This window comes from Canis lupus, chromosome 38 (assembly GCF_011100685.1).
Source record: "Canis lupus familiaris isolate Mischka breed German Shepherd chromosome 38, alternate assembly UU_Cfam_GSD_1.0, whole genome shotgun sequence".
Lineage (NCBI taxonomy): Eukaryota > Metazoa > Chordata > Mammalia > Carnivora > Canidae > Canis > Canis lupus.
Genome location: NC_049259.1, coordinates 15,896,742 through 15,913,664, shown reverse-complemented (window position 1 = coordinate 15,913,664; position 16,923 = coordinate 15,896,742). Strand labels below are relative to the sequence as shown.

Genomic DNA, 16,923 nt, shown 5'->3' with positions numbered 1-16,923 from the left:
ACATACCATGATCTTATATGTAGAAAACTCTATGACTTCTACCAAAAAATTCCCCAAAATTGTTAGAATTATAAATTAATTCAATAAAGGTACAGGCTACAAAATCAGCAAACAAAATCAGTTGTGTTTCTATCCACTAGCAACACATGATGTGAAAAGAAAACAATCTTCATTTATAAGCGCATCAGAAAGAGTAAAATATTTCGGAATAAATTTAACCGATGAAGCAAAAGACTTGTACACTGAAAACTACAAAACATCGCTAAAAGAAATTAAAGAAGACACATATAAATGGAACGACATCCTGTGTTTATGTTTTGGAAGATGTAATATTGATAAAATGTCCATACTACCCAAAGAGATCTACAGATCAACATAATCTCTAACAAAACCCCAATTCCATATTTAACTGAAACAGGAAAAAACAATCCTAAAATTCACATGGAGCCACAAGGACCCTGAATAGCCAAAACAATCTTGAGAAAGAACAAAGATGAAGGCCTCACACTTATGACTTTAAAGCATATTACAATGTTACAATACAAAAAACAGTATGGCACTGGTGTAAAGACAGGCATATAGACCAGTGGAATAGAAATAAATCTTTGTATATATGGTCAAATGATCTTTGATAAGAGTACCAAAAATACACAAAGTAGGAAAGGATGGTCTTTTCAATAAATGGTGCTGGGAAAACCAGACCTCTGCATGGAGAAGAATGATATTGGACCTTTTAGCTTATATCATACACAAAAATTAACTCAAAAGTGCATTAAAGACTTAAACATAACACCTGAAACTATAAAATTCTTTAAAAAAAACATACGGGGAAAGCTTCATCACATTGATCATGGCAATGACGTCCTGAATATAACACCAAAAACACAGGCAATCAAGACCAAAGAAGAAAAATAGACAGATGGGACTACATCAAACTAAAAAGCTTCTGCAAAGCAAAGGAAACATTCTTCACAGTGAAAAGACAACCTACAGAATGGAAGAAAACATTTATACCATATACCTGAAAAGGGATTAATATCTGAAATATGCAGGGAATTCTTACAATTCGGATTTTTAAAAATGGACAAAGGACTTGATTAGACATTTCTCCAAAGGAAATGTATAAATGGTCAACAAGTATATGAAAAGATGCTTGACATCACTAATCATCAAGAGAAATGCAAATCAAAATCACATTGAGACTATCACTTCACATGTATAAGGATGGCCAACATCAAAAAACAAAACAGACAATAATAAATGTTGACAAGGATGTGGACAGATTGGAACCCTTGGGTACTGTTGGTTTGAATGTAAAATGGTGCAGCCATTATGGAAAACAACATGGAGGTTCCTCCAAAAAATTCAAAGTAGAGCTAACATATAACATATAAGTTATGTTATAAACATAACATATAACATATAATCAACTTCCAGATATTTATTCAAGAGAATTTAAGTCAGGACCTCAAGAAGATATTTGCAATCTCATGTTCATTGCAGCATTATTCACAATTGCTAAGTCATGAAAACATCCCAAATGTACGTCAATGGATAAAGAAATTTATTATATACATTCAATGGACAATTTTTCTGCCATAAAAAGGAAAGAAATTGTGTCATGCTTTATTATGGATGAACCCTAAGGATATTACACTAAGTAAAATTATCCCATCATAGAAAGACTGAATCGCATGATTCCACTTAAATGAGGTATGTAATGCAAACTTATTAAGAGCAGAGAGTAGAACTGTGGTTGCCAGGGGCTGGAGAGAAAGGAAAATGGGGAGTTGCTATTCCCTGGTATAAAGTTTCAGTCATGCAAGATGAAAAAGCTCTAGAGATCTGCTGTATGCCTACAGTTAACAACACCTACTGTATGCTTAGAAGTTTATTAAGAGAGATTTCATGCAGGGCAGCCCTGGTGGCGCAGCGGTTTAGCGCTGCCTGCAGCCCAGGGTGTGATCCTGGAGACCTGGGATCAATCCCATGTTGGGCTTCCTGCATGGAGCCTGCTTCTTCCTCTGCCTGTGTCTCTGCCTCTCTCTCTCTCTCTCTCTCTTCTCTCTCCCTCTCTCTCTCTCTTTTTCTCTGAATAAATAAATAAATAAATCTTTCAAAAAAAAAAGATTTCATGCTATGTGGTGGGGTTTTTTTTTTTACTACAATTTAACACAAATTTGACAGAGGAATTAATAGTGATTTAAATACAGCAGAAGAGATTTAGCCAACTGAAAGATAAAATCTAAACATTACATACCATAACTGCACTGCAGATTATACTATACATTGTAGTACAGAGAAACAATGAGATGGGGGAAGAAATGAGAGTTTAAGACATATGTAGGGTAGAATGAGAAATTTTAACGTATCTAATCAGAGAACCGAAAGAAATTAATATTTAAAGAGAGAATGACTGACTGTAGAACTGATGAAAGAGATAAATCCACAGATTATAAATCAAACAAATCATGCAGCTTGTAGTACAGACAGGCAATGAACTCATGGGAAAAATGATTGAGAAGTTAAGGCACATGGAGGAGTTATGGCCTAACAGAATTGAATCAGAGTCCTCAAATGAACCTCTAAATGAGCAGAAACAAGGTTCAAAAAGATAATAGTTGATAAGTATCTAGAACTAATCAGACAGGAAATCACAGACATAAGAAGCAAGAAGGAAAAAAGGAAATCCATCACAGGGCCATGTGGGTGACTCAGCTGGTTAAGTGTCTAACTTGATTTCGGCTCAGGTCATGATCTCAGGGTTGTGAGACCAAGCCCTGTGTGAAGCCCCTCCTCCCTATTCTATTTCCCTTTCTTAAAAAACAAACAAACAAAACAAAACAAAACAAAAACCTAAATACACTGTATTGAAAGTCCAACACCTAAAGAAAAACCAGAATCTTAAAAAGACAGATGGAAAAGATCACCTAGTTAATGGCAGATGACTTCTGAACAGAAACCATGGAAATCAGCAGACCACAGAATACTATCTTTGGAACAATGAATGAAAATAGCTGTCAACTTAGAATTGGAGACTGAGCAAAACTATCATTGAATAATAAGGGCAAAATATATTTCAGATTTAAAAAAAGAAAGTTTATGACTAACAATCCTTTACTAAAAGAACTTCAAGGCATTCATTGGGCAAAGGGAAAACAACCCCCAAAAGAAAGTCTGAGAAGGAGGAAGAAATGGTTAAAAAAAAAAAAAAAAATTTAAAAACCATGTGGCTAATTCTACCTGTTATTTAAGGGGAGGAGGCAAGCTTAGAGTCCCCCTACTCCTCCACCATCTTAATCCCCACCACAGGGTTGATTTTAACAACCTGGGCCTTAAAAAGAAGAAGAAAGAAGAAAGTAGTAGTAGTAGGAATTCATAATAGCATTTTGGCCAGAGAGAAACAGGAGGCAGTGATGTTTTTCTCACAATGGATTGTCCTGCACACTCACCTTGGAGACCAGTAGTGTGGGTCATACAAAGACAGATGTTCAGCTCCAGCACACAGCAGTACTTGCTATAACCAATTCAGAATTTTTCTTAGAAAGATGAGTCACACCATAAAGGATTTGTGAGTTGGGGATAAGGGGGAAAGAGCAGGGCACTCCAGATGGACAAAATGGCACAGGTTCAAAACAGAGATGAGCACAGCATAGCCTGTTCTTCCTCGTACCATTTCGGATATTCTTTTAAAATTTCTAAGACAGGGGCACCTGGGTGGCTCAGTGGTTGAGCGTCTGTCTGCCTTTGGCTCAGGTCACGATCCCGGGGGTCCTGGGATCGAGTTCCTACATCAGGCTCCCTGCAGGGAACCTGCATCTCCATCTGCCTATGTCACTGCCTCTCTATGTCCCTCATAAATAAATAAAATCTAAAAAAAAAAAAAGATAAATAAAAAATAAAATTCCTAAGACAAAACCAAAACGAACCAAAAATGCACCTCCAAGAAGCAACAGTGGAAGATGTCAGAGATGATAACCACTTAACCTTCTGAAGGCTTCTCCCTTTGCTTGTAGCATGCAATGCTTACCCTTCCCAGTGTCCCTAAGGTATTTTGATGATAAATGAAAAAAATCCAAAAGGGGAATGTTCTAGCACTGATGTGTTACACATTACTACCAGTCACTGTGCTGGGTGCTGGGGATACAAAATAAACGGGACAAAGTAAGTCGGCGATTAGAACACAGTGTGATAAGTACGCAGTGACCTGTGTGGCACACACAGAGTCCTGAGCAACCCAAGGGTAGTGGCAAAGGCACGCTTTTCTTCTGCCTTTCACATCGTGAACACCGATTCCCATAGGACACAGTACTGATGGCCACCGTAGATCCACTAGCACTTGTGATAGTCATCAGAGGTAGTTTCAGATCAAAAGAATCACCTTCAAGAGTTTTATTATTAAAAGATTCTCAATAAATTTAACCAAAGCATCCCAAGAAGGGGTCAAATCAATTTTCTTCATACTGATTAAAATTTCGCCACAGAAAGCTGGTCTGGGCATTTTGGATCCAGAAAAAAAATCGGCGTAACGAGAGTTTTCCTAAAACACGGAAAAACAAGTATATCTTGCTTCATTTCAAAGTACCTAAGAGTAATGGTAATATGTTATCCACATTCACGCTAGAACTATCCAAGTATAATCTAAGAGAAGAAAAAAAAATTTCAAACATCCATTCTTTCTCTGGACTCTTTACAATCTGACATCAAACACATTTTGCATAAATTAATTCTATGACCTGTAACGTATCTTTTCCACCTCTTCTACTTGACCATGAAGTGCTTATTGCATTATCATCGTCGGTTATTCTGTGGGACTTAGCCGATTCAGGCCTATCAACACACAAATCCTTCATCTCATAACTCCTGAAGAAGTGCACACAGAATGTTCTGAAAGAAAAGCTACTACTACATACCGCAGTAGTAACAGGAGATCAGGGCTGAACACTCCTCTTTTGAAAGCCCTAATGTATCCTCAACATATATTAGCGACATATATGGGGGGTATATACATTCCCAAGGATACAAAATCCAAATACATTCACATAAACAAAATTTCATATTAACTGCAAATGACAATACAATACAAAGATGGTTTTGTAGAGTGCCGTATCTGTTTAATTCAAAACACTTCTAGCAGTGTTAGACCGTTTTTAGTTATGTCCTTGATATTACAAAGGACCTGGAAGTCTTTATGGTCATATGAATATAAATTTTCCCAACAATCTTTAAAACTGTCACTTGAACTGAAAACGACCACAAACAAATGTACGTTTTGAATGCCATACAACTGCATTAATATACTGGCAAAGAAGCAGGTGTGTTCTTTATCTCACTGATGAGAGGGTAAGTCAGAATGGATTATGACATTTACTGCTAACCCGAGGATAGAGAGAGACACCAACAATGACTTAATGGCCATCCCTGGTGGTCCCTCTGATAAACTCCTATGGCACTTACAAACCAGCTTAGCCCTATTTATGCAGTTTTCTACTGTACACTGTTTGTTTGGGATTATGTTTACTTTTCCCGTGAGCTCCTTGAGGGGAGAGGCCTTATCTTAGATAATACTTCTGTGTCCCTTCCAGCTCAAAAACAAAGCTGGGTGCACATTTACTGATGAACCAACAGCCACAGTGTAGTAGGTGCTTCCCCAAATTGGGAGGTATCAGGCAAGTAGGAGAAAATGAGAACTGGATAGAGTAAGCTACATGGAGATACAGTTCACGTACAACCCAAGGGCAGGGGACAAGACCATCAAAGTGACTTTGAAATAACACGTTCAGAACCAGAGCAAATGAGTTTCTACGGCATAATTATTTTCGGCAGGTACAACAAAATTTATCACAGGGTTATTGCTTAGCTTAAAAATCCACCGGGTTTTTTTTTTTTTTTTGAGGGGGGGAGGGTCTTACACGTGATGCTGCATTTTGTACTATTCCTCGATGCCTATTCCTATCCTGTACCTCATATCCTTAAAAAGTACCTTATTCATGCAAGTATGGGAAGAGCTCTACTATTCAAAACCCCCAAAAGAAAATAAAAACAATGTATTTTTCCACTCTTCCTAGGTTAACAACACAAGTGTTCCGCTAATAAAAACAGAGGTCATCCTCCCTGTTACTTTTCATTCACACCGAAATGACACACTGAGGGGGATCTTTTCAGAGTTGCTGATGCAGACCTTCTGTTTCAAAAACTCGACTTTAAGATCAACTGCCACCAAATTTTTCATCTTTTCCCCTGACCGACCTTCAACCTCTCCGTCAAAATTACGCATCCATGATGTATTTAAAAACACACACACACACACACACACACACACACAGTTTGGGCTGCAAGACCAAGTTGTAATTCACGCTCAGGCAGCAGCTGCCTCACACTGTGCATTTTCCATGCACGATACCAGGGAGGACAAAAGCACGCTCTGAAATACCTTCCCAGCTCTTCTAACAATAGTCTCTTACTAGGATTTCTTCCCCCTTTCCCGCGATTATATTGAGTGTCTGCGTTCCCCTACTCGCCCGAGATGAAACAGTCTGTTTATTCCAGCCGCCGACGCTTCAGAGGTGAGCTGCTGCTATCTTCGCCCTCGTACCTTTTGTCTAAGGACGCAGGAGCACTTGGGATCTTATTTTGCCAACCCTGCGACGGGCACTGCTACACCAGGGGCTGGAGTCGGAGCCAACCACACAACCAGCCGGGGCTGCACAGCCCCCCAAACTGGGTACCCTCCAGCTCCTTCTAAACCCGCTCGGAAAATCAGCCCAGGCCCTATGCACAAGTCAAGAGGGTCAAAAAAAAATAAAAATAAAAAAATAAAAATAGAGGTGGGGGGGGACCTTTTCTACAAAGAAACTCACACACTCACACACACACACACACACTCTTGTACTTTTCAGAAGGTGGGAATACAACCGATCCCGGCCTCCGAGTTGAACCCCCAGGGGCATCTGCATCCAGATAAAACAACTCCGGAGGGCAATTTGATCAAAGATGCAGAAAAAGCCTTCCTTCAAAGAAACGCACCGTGTGACACTCGGAGGAGGGGGGGGGAGGAGGAGGAGGAGGAGGAGGGGGAGAGGTGGTTAAAGTAAAACCTGCCCTGAATTGTCAGCTCTGGCTGGAGGCAGAGGACGGGAAGGCGCCGGCCTCCGCGGGCTCCTGGGCGTCTCCGCCCGACCCGGGCCGCCGAGGCCGTCCGGGGACCGCCGCTCCCGCCCCCCGCCCCCCGCCCCCCGCGGAGCTCGGCTGCACCGCCTCGGCCCCGCGCGCTCCGCCGCCGCCGCCGCCTGCCCCCGGCGCGGCCCGCGACCCGCGACCCGAAGTGGGACACGGGGCGACAAAGAGCAGAGTCACGGGGCAGCGCCGGGGGCCGGGGGCCGGGGGGCAGGGCCGGGGCCGGGATGCCCGCGCCCTCGCCCTCGCCCTGCGGGCGGCCGGCGGCGCGGACGCGGCTGGATGCGCCGCGGGGGCTGCGCGGGGCGCGGGGCTCCAGGTGCAGGCGGCGCCGCGGCGCGCTCGGGGCTGGGGCTGGGGCTCGGGGCTCGCGGCTCCCCCCGGGGTGGCGTGGGGTGGGGAGGCGTGGGGTGGGGGGCGGCCCCGGCTACTCACGTTCTCCGTGTCCCGCTCGTTCACCGTCGGCAATGGCGTCCGCGCCGACATCTTGGGCGGGCGGCGGGGTCGGGCCGGGGTCTCGCCGGCCGGGCCGGGGCGCGGGGCCCGCGGCGAGCGGAAGGGGGCGCGGGCGCGGGCGCGGGCGCGGGCCGAGCGGCTCCCGCAGGCCGCGGGGCGGTGCAACAAGCGGCCGCGGCGGGCCGAGGGCGGAGGCCGCGGAGGCAGGGGAGGGGGAGCCGCGTCCCGCGGCGGCGGCGGCGGCGGCGGCGGCGGCGCGGCGGCGGCGGCGGCGCCGGCGGGGGACGCGGGCGGCAGCGAGGGCGGGCTCCGGGCGAGGGCGGCCGGCGGGCGCGGGCCGGGCGGCGGGGCGGGCGGGATGCGGCGCCGAGGGGCGGGGGGAGCGGGAGGCGGGGAAGGGGCGGGCGGGGAGCTCGCCCCGCAAGAGCCCGCCCGGCGCGCCCCGGGAGCCGCGGCCCCGGCGGCGCCGCCCCGCGCCCCCCGCAGGTGTGCGGCGCCGCCCGGCCGAGCCGCAGCCACGCGCCCGGGGCCCAGCGGCGGCGGCGGCGGCGGCGGCGGCGGCCCGGCTCCCGGCGCGCCCGTCCCGGCTGCTCGGCGCGCTCCCCGCCGCCCTGCCCGCCCTCCGCGCCCACCCGCCGCCGGAGGAGCGGCCCGAGCCGGCAGCGCGCGGAGCGGCGGGCGCGGCGCGCGGCGGCCCGAGGCACTGGGCGGCCGGCGGCGGGTGGGCGGGCGCCAGCCGAGGGGCCTCGCCATTCATTCCCTCATTAGGGATGCGGGGCCGCCCCGCCCCGCCCTCCCCGCCCGCCCCCGCCCCCGCCCCCGGGAGAGCTCGGCGGTCCGGGAGCCTCCGGGGCTTGTGCGTGCACTGGGCTCGGGCGTGGGGGCTGCCGGGCGGGGGCCGCCCCTTTGTCCGTCGCGGCGGCGAGGGCGGGTGCATCGCACCTCGGGGCCGGCCCCGGGCTGACCCCGCGCTCCCCGCCCCGCGCCCGAGCTGGCCCCACCGCCGCCCGCCGGGCCGCGGGGCTCGGGGGCGCCCCAACAGTCGGGCCCACGGCGCAAAAGCCGCCCCCCGGCCCCGGAGGCGCCCGCAGCCCCCGCGGGGTGCACATGCTCGGGCCGGGCCGCCCGCCGCCTGGGGAGCGGGGAGCGGGGAGCGGGGAGCGGCGGCGCTGGGGGTGGCCCGGCGCCCCCCGCAGCACCCCCGGGGCGCTGAGCCCCGGAGTCCCGACGTCTACACTGACGGATCGTCACTTCCTGGGACACAAGGAAGCGTCGCCGAGGCGAGCTGCTTTGGGGAGGGTGGGGAGCTGCCTTAGGTTCTGGCCCAGCCCCTCCTCCTCCTCCTCCTCCAGGTGGCTTCCTCGCCCTTCCGCCCACCTGCCACGTTTATATCCCTACACATCCCCGCGCGAGGCGCTGTCCAGGGCCCCGGAGCCCTCGAAAAGGCAATGCCACTTCTCCCTGCCTTATCTGGGAGCTTACATTTTGCACACTCAGCCTCTAGGACCAAAAAAAATAAATAATTGATTTTAAAAAAACCAACCCTTATCATCTCTCTATTCTTCTTTCCAGTATTTCTCATTCGCTTCCTTGCAAGGCTGGGCAGAGAGGTAAAAGGGGCAATAGACAGAAAAGAGGTACAGCCCAATTTCTGAGCTGCTTCCCTGAGCCTCCGATGGGAATCTTAAGATGATGGGAAATTACCCGCCCCCCTCGCCTGAAGTTCATCCATTTGAAGAATCCCTGCACCAGATGGTTTTTATCCTGACTCATTAAAGGTTGTTTCTGCAAATTTAACACTTGACCCTTAAAACATGTTCCGAAAAGACCCAAAATAGCAAATACAAAGATACTCTGAGGATTGAAAAAAAAAAAACAATCATCTGGTAAATATTCACCTCTTGAACACCATCTATGTATTTATTTCTGTAGCAGTGTGTCTTGTAAACACTTCCCAATTTCGCAAAGCAAATAAAAATCACAAGATCCCTTTGGTGTTCTCTCCACTACTCAAATAAGATTGAGGCTTTGGAACTGTAAGGCTGCATCCTGAATTATGGTGTATAACTGAGGATGCCAAGCTTGCACAGTCCCTCTGCGGAGATCCTGAATCACCAAGATGTACTGAAGTTGCCAGGGCAGAAGCCTGTACTTTCCTGATCAACTAGAGCCACTGCTGCCTATAGGGGTTGCTGATGCAGTGTCAGCAGCACCGTTGACTGCTGCAGCCACTGGAGGACCTTGTGTTTCGATAGTCCCTGTGTCAACGTGGGAATAAACAAGAATCTGTGGAACAGCGCTCAACCCCATTGGGATAGGAATCATTCCTTCAACTGCTAGCTTGGAGTTTGCTTTTTGATGTCCATTCACATAGTATCCTGTCTTTATCCTGGTATTAGCTCAGACAGACACTTGTTTCCATGTTAAAAAAAAAAGTCCATGTGTCTGACTTCTTTAAGATCATAGATGCACCAGGTTGATGGTGTATAGAAAAAGAAAACTGGAGTACGTGGTTCTGTTCAATCACGTGCCAGTTACGATACCCACAGGTCCACCTCCATAAGGTTCTCTATACCTGTAAGGTTTAATGGCTAATTAGAGACAGAGCTCAAAGGAGAGGCCAAGATTCTGGCACAGTGTCTTGCAAGACTTTAAAGCGTATGTTAAAAGTCATGGGCAAATCCCTTAGCTATGTTTGCTATACTGAGCTGTATATTGAAACTTACCGAAAATTATATAGTAATAGTAAGGGATACTTATTTTTAAAATCAATCTGTAGGACACCAGGGTGGCTCAGTTGGTTAAGCGCCTGCCTTCGGCTCAGGTCATGATCCGAGGTTCCTGGGATCCAGCCCTGCATCAGGCTCACTGCTCTGAAGGGAACCTGCTTCTCCCTCTCCTTCTGCCTGCTGCCCCCTCTGCTTGTGCTCTCTCTGTCAGATAAGTAAAATCTTAAAAAAGATAAGTAAAATCAATCCATAAAGATAGCTTTTTTTAACAGTGGCACTACATTCAAAAGGAGTCTTATCAGGTCGATAGCTCAAGTCCATAATGCTGGCTACCAAAATAGACTAGAAAACCGTGCTATACCCCCCAAACGGCATTCAAATAATCCTTATTCCTGCCTACAATTTTAGGCTTGGTATATGATGAAAATCCATTTAGCATAGGTTAGAAAAAAGTCATTGAGGCATTGAGTGTGTGCACCTATATGGATTATCCTCCCCCTAAGGAGGCAGTATTGTGGATAGATTACAATTTATTTAGGTACAGTCCTTAATAATGAGAATGCTCATGAGCAAAATTTTCTTGTGTCACTAAATATAGCTCCTTGTGCCTGTCACTATGAGGAAATGACAAAAGGAATATTTTAAGGCTTTAAGTAATTTTCTTTAGGATTATTAACCAACCTTTAATTTAGAGGTTTCTGACCTCAGTTGCCCTAATACCTGAAAAGGTTCCAGAAAAAAGTTAGAAGTACTGAGAAAGCAAAAGATAAATAAGGATCTATAAGATTCTAAACCTCCACTGAAATGTGCTAAAAGAGCATTGTCCATCAGCAGCCTTATGGGGTGCAATTTTCCAGAACTATACAGTCCTATACAGTAGATATCGGCTACACATGGCTATTGAACTCTTGATATGTCACTAAAGTGGCTAGGGAACTGAATTATTATTTGATTTCCCTTGTAATTAATTTTAAATAATTTAAAAACATATTTGATTCAGTTATTGGTGAATTTTAAATCTTTAAGAAAACACTTGGATATACAAACCTGCCCTTTCAACTAAATACTTTAAGAAAAAAAGATTTTATTTATTTATTTTAGAAAGAGGGAGAGAGTACATGCATGAGGGGGGATGGGGCAGAGGAAGAGAATCTTCAAGCCAACTCCTCACTCAGCACAGAGCCCCATGCAAGGCTTCATCTCAATCTCCCAACCCTGAGATCACTACCTGAGTGGAAACCAAGAGTTGGACACTTAACCAACTGAGCCACCCAAGGATCCCTCAATCAAATATTCTGAAATCTAAATGCAGCTCAAGTATTTCTTTTTTTAAAAAAGAATTTTAGGGGAACCCTGGGTGGCTCAGCAATTTAGCGCCTGCCTTCGGCCCAAGGGGTGATCCTGGAGTCCTGGGATCGAGTCCCACATCGGGCTCCCTGCATGGAGCCTGCTTCTCCCTCTGCCTGTGTCTCTGCCCCACTCTCTCTCTCTCTCTCTCTCTCTGTGTGTGTGTGTCTCACGAATAAATAAATAAAATCTGGATCCCTGGGTGGTGCAGCGGTTTGGCGCCTGCCTTTGGCCCAGGGCGCGATCCTGGAGTCCTGGGATCGAGTCCCACATCGGGCTCCCTGCATGGAGCCTGCTTCTCCCTCTGCCTGTGTCTCTGCCCCTCTCTCTCTCTCTCTTTCTCTCTCTCTCTCTCTGTGTGTGTGTCTCACGAATAAATAAATAAAATCTGGATCCCTGGGTGGTGCAGCGGTTTGGCGTCTGCCTTTGGCCCAGGGCGCAATCCTGGAGACCTGGGATCGAATCCCACGTCGGGCTCCTGGTGCATGGAGCCTGCTTCTCCCTCTGCCTGTGTCTCTGCCTCTCTCTCTCTCTCTGTATGACTATCATAAATAAATAAATTAATTAAAAATATAAATAAATAAAATCTTTACTTTTTTTAAGATTTTATTTATTTATTCATGATAGACACAGAGAGAAGCAGAAACACAAGAGGAGGGAGAAGCAGGCTCAACGCCAGGAGCCAGATGTGGGACTCCATCCTGGGACTCCAGGATTGCGCTCTTGGCCAAAGGCAGGTGCTAAACCACTGAGCCACCCAGGGATCCCCTAAATAAAATCTTTAAAAAAATTTATTTCATGTGTTTCTTTCTACTTTTCCAAATGTGAATACTGAAAAATATAAAATTACATATGTGACTTAAATCATATCTCTTTTGGACAATACTTCTCTATAAAGCAAAAATGGAAAATAAACAGGTTTAGTTGCTGAAGAATCCAAAGTGTCAATTAGAAACTATTATATTAAAAATTCCCCCCTTGGACCCAACAAACATTATATTAAGTACCACCCTACCACATGCCAAGCACTATACAGTTCAAAGGAAATATTCTTCACCTAATAGTTACCAGCAGTTCATGTTTTTACAGAGCTCAATGAAAAATATGGTGAATTCGTACAAATGAGCGGTAACAGATTACAGTCTTTTGTAAACAAACAATTTATCCAATATGACAGATTTGGTAGAGTTCTTAATAAATTCATAACACTGTACATTTCTTATATCACATGCTCTAAATGTATCTAATATCTGATAGACTTGGCCAATCAACAGGTATTTACTATTGAGAACCTACTTTGTTTCAGTAGGATACAAGGCTATCTACAGTCTTTCCTTTAACCCACAGAGCAGCTCTGTAAGGTAACAAAGAGTTGTCCCAGCTAAAGAGAAACATGGTTAATGTCCACCAGGAAAAGAACAATCCGTTCTTAAATCAATCAATCAATCAATCAATCAAAGGTCCTGACTGTTCTCCTGTGTTAACAAGGTGAATTTTGATCCCATGTCAACCATCTACCCATAAAATGTAGACTCACTGAAATGGAAATGGACCTCAAGAGAAAAGATGGATTTGATCTTAACAACAGTATAAAGCTGCTGCCTTTTCCGTTGTCTATATGGTCATAGAAGGTTTGAAGAGTCCTGGGATTCTACACTCTAGGCTTGCCTTTATGGCTGTCCACGTCAAGCCCCAGTCATCTCAGGGGGAGTTTAGGTTGGGCCACTCCACATCTCACAAACATCGTCTCGGTCTTCGCAGTATTTAACCTCTTGCCATCCCCCAAGCACTCTAGGCTGGGCAACAGCACACTGGAATTCCCGGAACATACCACACTGCTTGACTCCTCTGCACTTCTGTGTCATCCGTTCTCTCTTCTGGGAATGTCCTCCCCTCTTTTATCTCTGATGGACTCAGATTTGGCCTTTAAGAACCTTCTCTTGGAAGGCTTCCATGACATCCCTGCCCCTCCCTACACCTACAGAGTTAATTAATCACTTGGCACCACCTCCAAACTGTGAACATCCTTCTGCTGGTACTCTCCTGGCTCTGTGTACCCGGCTGGTGCCCCATCCAACTGTGAGCTAGGTCAAGGAAGGGAACATGTCCTTTTTTTTTTTTTTAATTGTATTTGAGCATAGTTGACACACAATGTTACATTAGTTTCAGGTGTACAAGGTAGTGAGTCAACCTCTCTGTATGCTATGCTCACCACAAGTGTAGCTACCATCTGTCACCCACACAATGCTTTTCTGTATCATTGACTATATGCCCTAAGTTGTGCCTTTTATTCCCATGACTTGGGAGTATAGTCTACTTAGCTCTCTTTGCCCAGGGCCTAGCACAGTGCATGGCAATTAGTAGGTACCTGGTTTCCTAAATGACTTTTATTGACTTGTTCTATGCTGTAAATTTTCCTGCCCTTCTGCATGCTCTTGAATCCTAAGAAGCATCATGTAGGAATTGAAAACAGAGTATAGGAGAATCACAAAAGTTTCCACCTATGGGCTATCAGAGCAGATAAGAGGTCACACAGTATATAAAATATCTTCCCAATAAGTGTTATTGACTGGGTAGCCGTGACTCTGTTCTGTCTGTTGTGTAGTAATAGCTTAACACAGGACTGCTAATTTTATTACCCTGTGATTTTACTGCAATCATTCGTTTTTATCCATACGTAGGAGTTGCCGATCAGTGCTATTTCAAGAAAACAGTCTTTTTAAATGAGTATCTGCATAAGCCAAGGTGCAGTGACAGCAAGGACTCAGTCAGGAGAAAGCACTTCACAGGTAGGTGAAAAAATTCAAGGTGAAGGAGTGCCACAGCTGGCCCATCAGCCCCAGGAGGAGTCAAGAGGAATCAGGTGGCTCTTCCTCCTAAGCAAGAGCCTTTCAGCGGACTGAGCATTACAGCATCACCTGGCAGTGCAAATTGGGACAGCAAAACAAAGGACAAGACACGTGGAAGTGATTACCGGTGGTGAGTTACACATTGGTCTTTGGCAACATTGAAAAAATGCAGATAAAAATCAGCGTTACCAGTATCATGTTCGAATAAAAGGACACTGGTTACGTAGAGACTCATATAGGTGTGCATACACCCACTTTGCTGTACCTTCCAAACTACAGTTTTGCAATGTCACACGGGAAGCAAAACAATCCTTTGAAAGTCCTATGGGAACCACCCTAAAGTAAGAGTTGGGTTCTTTCCCTTGATATTTGCATCTGCAAATTGAGCATAATGCAATCAACACCCTTTTAAACAACTTTGTAATTTGATTATCTGATTTCGTGGACAGCAGCATACTGAGTGAACTGTCCTCTTATCTTATATTTTTGTACCTATTTCGTTAGTGTTAAAACATCAGTTTTGGGATCCCTGGGTGGCGCAGCGGTTTGGCGCCTGCCTTTGGCCCAGGGCACGATCCTGGAGACTCAGGATCGAATCCCATGTTGGGCTCCCTGCGTGGAGCCTGCTTCTCCCTCTGCCTGTGTCTCTGCCTCTCTCTCCCTCTCTCTGTGTGACTATCATAAAAAAAAAAAAAAAAAAAAAAAAAAAAAAAACATCAGTTTTATAAATTTCTTTTCATAAATGTAGTTTATTTAATCTCTTCAAATTGTTTCTGCATTAAGTGCTACACGATATACATTTTGATGATTTTCTTCCTTTCCGACAGCAACACTGACACCATTTGTTACTTTGCTTTTCACTCATCCATTCACTTAAAAATATTGAGCCCTGCTAATGCCTGGCACTATTCTTAGCTCTTCAGAAAGAGCAGTAGACAACATAGACAAAAGTCCCCACCTACATGAAGTTTACATTTTGGTAAGCGTTTTCAGTGTCTAGGCAGTTCAAAACCAGAGGCCCCCATAATACAAATAACATTTTATGCTCTGCGTTGGTGATTTTTCTCCTTTAACAAACATAAGCACCCAGATTTAATTTTTTTTAAAGTAATGAATTGCAGTCGCTTGGTCTTTTCTCCAATCCACAGGTAATTGCTTTCTCTCTTAATATATTGGCCTTTCTCCAATAAGCTTTTATATAAACAGCTTCAACTGGTTCCACAAGTAGGTTGGGTACTTTAAAACCATAATAAAGATGCCTTCCTGACCGGGTGACTTGTATTGGATCTACATTCTGTAATATTATCCGAGCTTTATTATATTGACACCAGTATACCTTCTACATTTCGTCATTATGAACTACTTTACCTTCAATCACTGCTAGTTTGCTTCCTATTTCCATTAACCCCAGACCAACTGTCAATATTTTGGTAGTTCAGCAAGGACCATGTAATAGAGAGGAATCTATATTTATAATCATTTTAGTGATTTTTTTTTCAGGAAAAAAAACGGTTTTGGAAAATGTCTTTTCTGTCTGTCCTATAAAACTTAAGCTCCCTGTTACTCACTTGGGTGGAATATTCCACTTTTCCTGCAGAGTTCTCATAATACTGAGAGAGGCCCTGGGAGCTGTCTTCCCAGTGCTCTTATCTCCAAGGCCTGCTATAGTGCCTAGAAATGGGAGTTACTCAATTAACAGTAATTGAAGAATGAAACAGAGATTTCATAATTTCTCTGAATTTGATTGTAGGTTTTCAGACCCCCAATTTCTTTCAGACAACCTTTGTGTTCTGCTACTCATTAGTGAAGGATCCAGGTTAAGTGTCCCTTGATCTTTCCAAACTGGCTCTCCATTGTCACCCCTTGGGCATTTGCCACACATTGCTTAGTTGCTCAGTTGACAAGGCTCCCAGATTAACTTTTTCCACTATTTGCCAATATCCTCTTTTTCTCATTCTAAAGCAAGGATCCAAATTCCTAAAGTTATAAACATCTCTTTTAAAAAGTATTTAAATCGTGGAATATGCATCTCAGATTACCATGGCTAGAATCTGGGTTTACCTATATGTAAAAAAAATGTATTTCCTTTGTAATATTTTTAACTATTCTTTTGCTGTCTACTGTGTCAGATCAAACCTTAATCCCACCTAACACTAAGCCACAAATCAACTGCATATTTTTAAACACCTACTATGTGCTTAGTGCTAGTCTAGGAGGAGCTATGCACAAGGTCTGGCACTAGCCTGTTGCAATTAATTTTTGCATAAATACAGCAAAACTTAAATTGCAGAAGTTGAGCTGTACATTTCCAGTGATCACTGAGAAAGTATATTGTGATATTATGTTATACTTCTGGAGCTTCTCTT

At 45.1% G+C, this 16,923-nt stretch overlaps 1 protein-coding gene across 6 annotated transcripts in view; it reads right to left on the bottom strand.

Annotated features, from left to right (window-relative positions):
- The window catches only part of MARK1 (microtubule affinity regulating kinase 1), a 116,455-nt gene extending 108,738 nt beyond the window's left edge, over positions 1–7,717 (bottom strand). For all 6 annotated transcript variants that reach the window (XM_038586176.1, XM_038586177.1, XM_038586178.1 and 3 more), the window contains exon 1: positions 7,612–7,717. In XM_038586176.1, coding sequence (XP_038442104.1) covers positions 7,612–7,662 — 51 coding nt within the window. In that variant the 5' untranslated portion in view covers positions 7,663–7,717. The remainder of the gene's footprint in view (positions 1–7,611) is intronic.
- Between the last annotated feature and the right edge of the window lie 9,206 nt (positions 7,718–16,923).